The sequence below is a fragment of the Zalophus californianus genome, chromosome 3 (genome assembly GCF_009762305.2).
Source record: "Zalophus californianus isolate mZalCal1 chromosome 3, mZalCal1.pri.v2, whole genome shotgun sequence".
NCBI classification, from domain to species: Eukaryota; Metazoa; Chordata; class Mammalia; order Carnivora; family Otariidae; genus Zalophus; species Zalophus californianus.
The window spans coordinates 47504842-47512693 of NC_045597.1; the positions used below are offsets into that span (position 1 = coordinate 47504842).

General features: G+C 34.9%; 1 protein-coding gene across 1 annotated transcript; it reads left to right on the forward strand.

The window, feature by feature from the left end:
* Positions 1-616: 616 nt before the first annotated feature.
* LOC113920944 (mth938 domain-containing protein-like) lies at positions 617-883 on the forward strand. Its single transcript, XM_035726916.1, has one exon. It carries the CDS (start codon positions 617-619, stop codon positions 881-883), a length of 267 nt encoding a protein of 88 aa, XP_035582809.1.
* Positions 884-7852: the final 6969 nt, after the last annotated feature.

Sequence of the window (7852 nt, forward strand, 5' to 3'; positions counted from 1 at the left end):
TACTGTGTTTTCTGGGCAAATGAGGCCTCTTGTAAGAATGACCACCCTGAGACCACTGTGCCATAAGGAAGCCCAAAACTGTCGTGTGGAGAGGGAGGCCCTGTGGAGGAACACTGAAGTGCCAGACGTGTGTAAAGTTCTCTCGGATCTTTAATGCAGCCTGACCACCTGCTTTATGCAGCAAGTGAGTGACCTCAGCTGATCCATCTTGGAGAAGAGCCATCCAGGAAAGCCCAGTCAGCTCATAGAATTGTCCAGAAATAACAAATTGATATTGTTTCAAGACATTAACTTTTGGAGTGACTTGTTATGCAACAATAGATAATTGAAACATCTATTAAATAGATACAGTTTAAAAGATCTTTATTTATAGGGATATGTTATTTAAACAAAATGGAATGAATAGCTTATTTTGGTTGTTCAGTAAGGTTGCTGATTTATTTCATGCTGTTATCAGTGTATGTATTATGGGTGGGCAAGTTGTTTTTAAAGCTATATAAGAAGAGGTAACCCTCGGAGCCCTTTGGGCTCTCAACTCCCATAAAGAGAGGACATTGGAGTTCAGTTAAGTTCCTCATGCTCTCCTCTAAAATTGCTTCTCTATCATGGGTGGCAAATGAAAGTAGAAGGCTCTACTAAAACCTATAAATACCTCAAAGTGTGGCCAGGGAGAAGTCAGGCTTGGGGTTGGAGAGATATAGGAACCGAGCATTCTCCTTGTATGCAGCCTGCAGATGTGGAGGAAGTTGTCAAGAAGAGCGTGCAGACCGTTGTGATAGGCCTAGGGATGAGTGAGGCCTTAAAGGTGCCTCCATCAACTGCAGAGTGCTCAGAGAAACAAGGCATTGATGTGCGGGTCCTGCAGAGAGGGCAGGCTTATTAAAGGACTATAATGCTTTGGCTGACAAAGGCATCAGCGTGGTAGGGGTCTTCCATTCCATCTGCTGATGGAGACTTAGGAGAATAAATCACTAAGCTATAATTTAAAAAAAATAAAGCTACATAAAGAATTTTTTTTAGTTTTTGCATGGTTGACTTAAACGTTTTAAAATATTCCTGCTATTAAATGAAACCTGGAAAATATGCTTTTTTTTTAAGAAACAGAGTAAAAGAATGGCTTTTGTATATTTAACTCATAATTATATCACTTTTATTCCAAATCCTTCTATGTCTCTTTAGCTTGAATTCTAGGCAGATCCTCTCACATTTCCTTATATGGATTCCTTTTATTCTAGCAATGTTGATTACTTCTATTTTTTTCTTCTTTCGTTTTTTCTTTTTTTAAGATTATTTATTTTAGAGAGACAGTGAGAGAGAAAGAGAGAGGGAGAGTATGTGCATGAGATAGTGTGAGGGAGAGGGAAAAGCAGACTCCATACTGAACATGGAGCCTAATGCGGGGCTGGATCTCACCATCCTGAGATCATGACCTGAGCCAAAATCAAGAATCTGATATTTAACTCACTGAGGCACCCAGACGCCCCATACTTTCATTTTTCTGTGCTTTCCTGTAACTCCCTTCTTTTCCATTCTTGGCTTTCTTAAATATTTCTACTTATTCTCAAAAACTGTACTTAGGTTCAGCTCTATCTGTGAAGCTCTCTGTGATATCACTTATCAAGAAATTAATTACTCCATTATCTGTACTTGTATCATTATCTATTAGCGTGTAACAACATTACCACAAACATAGTGTTTTGAAACAACACACATTTATTGTCTCACAGTTTTTGTAAATCTGGAGTTTGGGTACAGCTTAGATGAATTCTTTGCTTCAGGATCACATAAAGCTGAAATTAAGATACTAATCATAGCTATAATCTCATCTGTTGCTAGTCTGGGGAAAGAACTGCTTCCAAGCTCATATGACTGTTGGTAGTATTCAGTTCTTCTCAGGCTGTTGGGCTGAGAACCTTGGTCTCTTAATTAAGTTACCCTCATTTGCTTCTTACGTGGCCCTTTCCCTAGGCGGGCTCACAACATGTCACCTTCCATCCTCAAAGACAGCAAGGAAAAAAGTCTCAGCTAAACAGATAACTACAATCTTATGTTGTCTTACCCATGAACTGATATCTGTCACCATTAGAGACTAAATATTTGTATTCTTCCCACCACTAGTTCACATGTTGAAGCCATAACTCCCAGTGTGATGATATCTGAGATGGGGCAACTAAGAAGTAATTAAAGTTAAATGAAGTCATAAGGGCAGAGCTCTGATTCCATAGGATTAGCTTCTTCATAAGAAGAGAAAATCAGAGAGCTTGCTCCCATCTTCCCTCTGTGCACATGCACTGAAGAAAGGCCATGTGAGTATGTAGCAAGAAGAAGGCCATCTACGAGCCAGGAAGAGAATCCTCATCAGAAACCAATGGGCCAGAATCTTGATCATGGACTTGTCAGACTCTAAAAATGTAAGAAATAGATTTCTGTTATTTAAGCCATCTGGTCTTTGGCATTTTGTTATAGTAGCCCACACAGTCTAATCACCTTTACAATATTATTTTGATTAGAACCAAGTCCGAGGTCCTACCCATACTCAAAGAGAGGGAATTTACACAGGTATGAATACCAGGAGGTGGAGACCATGAGGGCTACATTTAGAGTCTGTATACCAGTCTTCTTTTTTACTTTGTATTACTCTATTATGCATGCATGCTGCTTTAGGACCAATGGTAATAGCCAGAACTATTCATATATATTCCCGTGGTGCTTCTTAAAACATGATAAATTTGTGTTTTTTGGCCCTGTTTAAAGTTAGTCATGGTCATGTGACTTTCTCTGACCAGTGAAATGTGAGTGGAAGGTATTGTGTCATCTCTGAATGGAAGATTTGAAAGCCAGCAAGTGATTTACCTTGTTTCTTTCCCTTTGCCTTGGTGATCATGTAACCATAACACAAACTGGATCTGTCAGCTTGGATCCTTGAGCCACTACAATGAGCAAGCAGGGTCTCACCTCTAAATTCTATTGGACATGTGGTATGAACAAAGAAATAATTTTTATTGGGTTAAGCTAATAAAATGTTAGAGATGTTTGTTAATCCAGCATGAATCAGGTTATTCTAATACAGAATTCTGTACATGCTTTTTATTCATATGTGTCTATGTAAGATTTTAAACTCAGTGGGGACAGGAACCACCTCTGCTTTGTTTACTCCTTTATACTCAGTTTTTAGTAAGTATTTGACATATGTTTGGAACTCCAACATTTATTAAATGTATGATTTAGTAGATAAAGGCATCTGACTCTATTTCACTAATTCCTATATACATTTGACTCCCTTTTTCTGGAATGTAGTAAACTAGAATAATATTAAATATGGCCACTAATAAGTTATACATACATTTGTTTTGGCATATAAATTACTGAAGATATACCTTGAGAAGCTTGTAATTGTTTGATAAGGCTGGATGAAAATTTAAGCAGGTGAAGATAAGCTACTTTTTTCACTTATTAGCTTATCGTGACCTTGGTCAATTTAACTTCTGTGAGGTTCATTTTTCTCATATATTAAACAGAAAAAAGTAACATTAAATATGCCATTTGGTTGATATAAGAATTAAATGAGATAATAGTTTGCACATACTTTATGATCTGCCAAGTCCCAAGCAATAACATAAACCAACTTTTTTTAACTTTCTGCAGAAATCAACTGCCTCCTGAGTTTAAGTATTCTTACTATCATTGTTCTAACAGCTATGAATTTTCTGTCATCTTTTCTTGTTGCTGAATGGAAGACACAAATAGTAGACGGTAAAAGTGTTTGTTCCCAAATTTTGAAGATCTGGAGGTAAAATTTTAAGAAAATGTATACAGAAAATGAAATATGACAGGATAATTATATGCACTCTAATACTACCTTCAAAAATATGTCAGGAAAAAAATAAGCTTAGGAGAACAGGCCTATAAGTTCAAGGAGGTGGTTATTTTAATGCTCTATTTTGAAGAAATTGTATAGACATAGCTCATTTGTGAGAAAATGTAATCCCTCTTATATTACAAAGGTTACAGAATCTTTACACAGTATTCTATCAAAAAGTGGTTTTATTTCTTGGAGCTCCAAAGGACTGTTTTTGTTATCTTCCTCATTACTCATAAACTCATAAAAAATGTTAACATATCCATTTCTAACTATCCTATATTTTCAAAGTTACAAACAAAAACCAATTCTATCTTTGTTTCAGGGACTAGATAAATTGTCCATGCCTTACAAAAGAATTTCAAAATAGATTACTGAATCAGTTGCTGATGTGAGAAAATTGCATATAGAAAGTTTTATTTTGATATATTTTCATTATATCTAAGTAATAAAAACTGCTTAAGGATACAGCCTACCATTTCATACTGTCAGGAATTTTGAGAGGCTATTGTGACAAGTTCTCAATAGCTTTCTCTAAAATGTGTTAAGGAAATTCAACTTAGGCAAATTTTAATGAGCCATATTCTAAATTATATATTTTATCCATACATTTATATTTGATTCACAAGTGTGAGCTTAGTAGCTTTGTAGCTGTTTTTTTTAAAAAACATAGTTACATAATATATTGTTTCTCATATATTGGTTAAAGATGAAAATATAGTATCTTCACCATATTGGAATAATTCTCGGATTCCTTGTTTACCCTTTAGGGTACTATAAAATAACTATAATACATGCACACAGAGAAGGTAAGGAATATTTAAAGGAAAGTGCAGTAAGTCACTTCTGTGGTAACCAACACCAGGCTAAGCTTAGATAATTTTATGTAACAAGTTTAAAGAAATCAAACTTCTTCAAAGTTTCAGTCAGCCCAATTCCCTGTGATTTTTGTTTCATTGTAGCAAAAATTATACTGATTTTAAGATAGATGTCTCAACAAAATGTAAGCCAAAGACCTCAAAACAGCACACTGAGAAGCAAGCACACTAATTTCTGCTTTGTCACTATCTGTGTGATTTGGGGGAAAAAACATTTCTGGACTTTTCTTTTAATTACAAATCAGAGCGGTTATTCATGCTTCTAATGATCTCTAATAATCATTCTAATGATTAATGATCCACTGCTTTCAAATTCTTTCAATATTTTGGTAATTACGAACTACAGAAAGTTTTGTGGTTGTATATGCAAGGTAGAAGTTGTCAGATACCTACATCTAGTTTGATCACTGTTCCTTATGATGGAAGGCAGTACATGACATAGGTGTGAGGGTGGAGGTTACAAAGGTATAGATCATGGAAATAGAGGAAGAAGTCACTGTTAAATCAAAGTCTGGGGAAAAGAACTGTCTTTGGAGACTTGACAAAACTGGCCTCAAACAGCACCATGAGTTGCAGTAGTTAACTATTTCATGTCTTTCATCTTTATTTCCCTGATCTTAAAAGTCAATATGATGGTCTTTCATGGTGTCATATTGAGGGTTTCATGGTACAAAAATGTAGGCATATCCTCATGTATATTGTATACGGGCAGAAGATGTTGCCCGTAAGCACACGTTATTTTTGTTTTGCTGTGTAGACATTAAACATTTTAATTAGGTTGTGATTTGATAAAATATGGCAAATGAATGAAGGGAGCCATTTATTTATGTCATGATCCCAATACTTTTTATTTTGAACATCTAAACTACTTTCAAGTGTTGTAGGTACCATAGAAGCTACAAAAACAACTCTTTATAAATCATGGAAACTGCCTCTAGGAAAGTTGTACTTTATTTGAGAGTCAAAAGTAGTTAGGACCTTGAATTAGATTGTTAAATAGTAAATTATCTCTAGATTAACTATAAAGAGGTTTAACAACATTAAAGAATGTGATAATTGTAGTTGCAAGTGACTTGAGATACATAGATTCATTGAGCAGTAATAATGATAATTGAAATAATTATTATTTTATATACTGCTTCATGATCTACAGTTTGACATCTAAAAGAGATACTTGAAGGATGAAAGATGGAAGTGAATAGTGGCACTGAGGTTATGTCAAAATTTAGCCTTCATACCCTTCATTATTCCATTCTCTCAGACACTGATCACACTTCAGGGCTGACATTTCTATGCAATTCATACACTACTCTATTCTTAAGATTTATTTATTAAAGGCCTTGCATGAAACCACATAAATTTGGTCTCTTTAGAAGCCAGTCAGATTGAGGAGGGCAGTTAAAGGGATAAATGTCATGTAATAAGTTTTAAGAAGGCATTGTCCCTGAGAATAAATAATTTTTAAATTTATGGCTGTAACTATGCTTTCTGCTCAAGGTTAGGTTTTCTCTTCTTCTCACCCCTGTAAGTTCAGTTATAATTTACAAATATTTGCTGATATGAAGTACTGTCCATGAGCATGGTTTGGAGTGATCTTCTACCTGACCCATCCCCCCACCCCCCAAAGCATTTGCTTTCTTATTTCCTTAACTGAAGATTGTGGAAACTGTAAGCTCTCCTTAGTTTCAAAACCTAAATACTGAAGTGGGAAGTGAGGCTCAAGAAAATCTTCATTGCTGTTTTTGATTGGGGCAATGTATAGCAGGTGATATGTATCTATAGTCACCATTTTTACACATTTTATCTACTTTTCCACCAAATCAAACCTGGTCAGTACTGGGTTTCTAGAAGGGATGCATAAACAAAAATCAAAATAAAACAAAAGAGACTTGTAGGAATAAGGACCAGCATATTTAGGGCTCTATATGCTTTATGGAACTCTGAGTAAAGCTTGTATAAGGATATTATGGATGATGGAAAAAGAATGAATATGGGGTCAGGGAAATCTCTTTGGAATAATCGATCTTCTGGTAAGTACAATGATTTTTTCGTTATTTTAGAAGTTGAAATTTATTTTCCTTTTCTTAACTAAGCAAAATTGATTATTTAGCCTGCAAACAAAGTCCTATGTAGTGAGACACTGTGGGGTTCTTATTTTTCATTAAATTTATGAATGCTGTATGTATTCATCTTTATTGTAACTTTTGGAGGGCATGTGGCTTTCCATGTTTTCTCAGAATTGTATTAGTATTAGTCAATTGGAAAGACTTAGTGTTCTTCTTAAAGCATAATTCTTATTCCAAGTAATCATCAAATGAGAACAGTTTTATTTTCTTTTTAGAATGCATGTATATGATGATGGCTGGCTGAAATGTGAAAGTTTTTCATAATCTTTAAATAGATAATTCTTGCTCTATTTTTATATTTTATTAGATAATTTCATAAATTATAATAAGAATAATTAGAGAAGGTTTTAACTTAAACATACAAAGCTAGAAAATTCAGTCAGACTTAGTGCATTCTAAGTCACACGATGTGTTAATTAGGATCATGTGAGTAATAGTGTACTAACTGAATTTACTTGCATAAACATTGCACTCTTTCACTGAAATATAAAGAGAAAAATAATCAAAAAAGAAAGATCTCATTTAGGTGGAAGTGTACTTTTTGTTTGTTTGTTTGTTTGTTTTTTAAGGGAGAGACAGAGCGCGGTGGGAGAGAGGGAAGGGGCAGAGGGAGAGGGATAGAGAGAATCGTAAGTGGGCTCCACACCCAACACAGAGTCTGATGTTGGGCTTCATCTCACAACCCTGAGATCATGACCTGAGCAGAAATCAAGAGTCAGATCTTCACTGACTAAGCCCAGAAATGTACTTTTTGTATTCACTGAAGTAGTATTACTCATAGCCAATCATTTTCTTGATGTAGTCATATGTACTTATATTTGGAGAATTAGGTCAGTTGGCATATTATAGTCTTATTTGTTTAGTAATTTAGCAATATTTCATTCGACTTGCCTTTCAATTAATTCCCATTTTAAAAGGATTTATTTAATAAAACAGCTATCTGATTTCTGTGCTATTAGATTCTGCCTTCGCCCTCTCAATGACTGGAT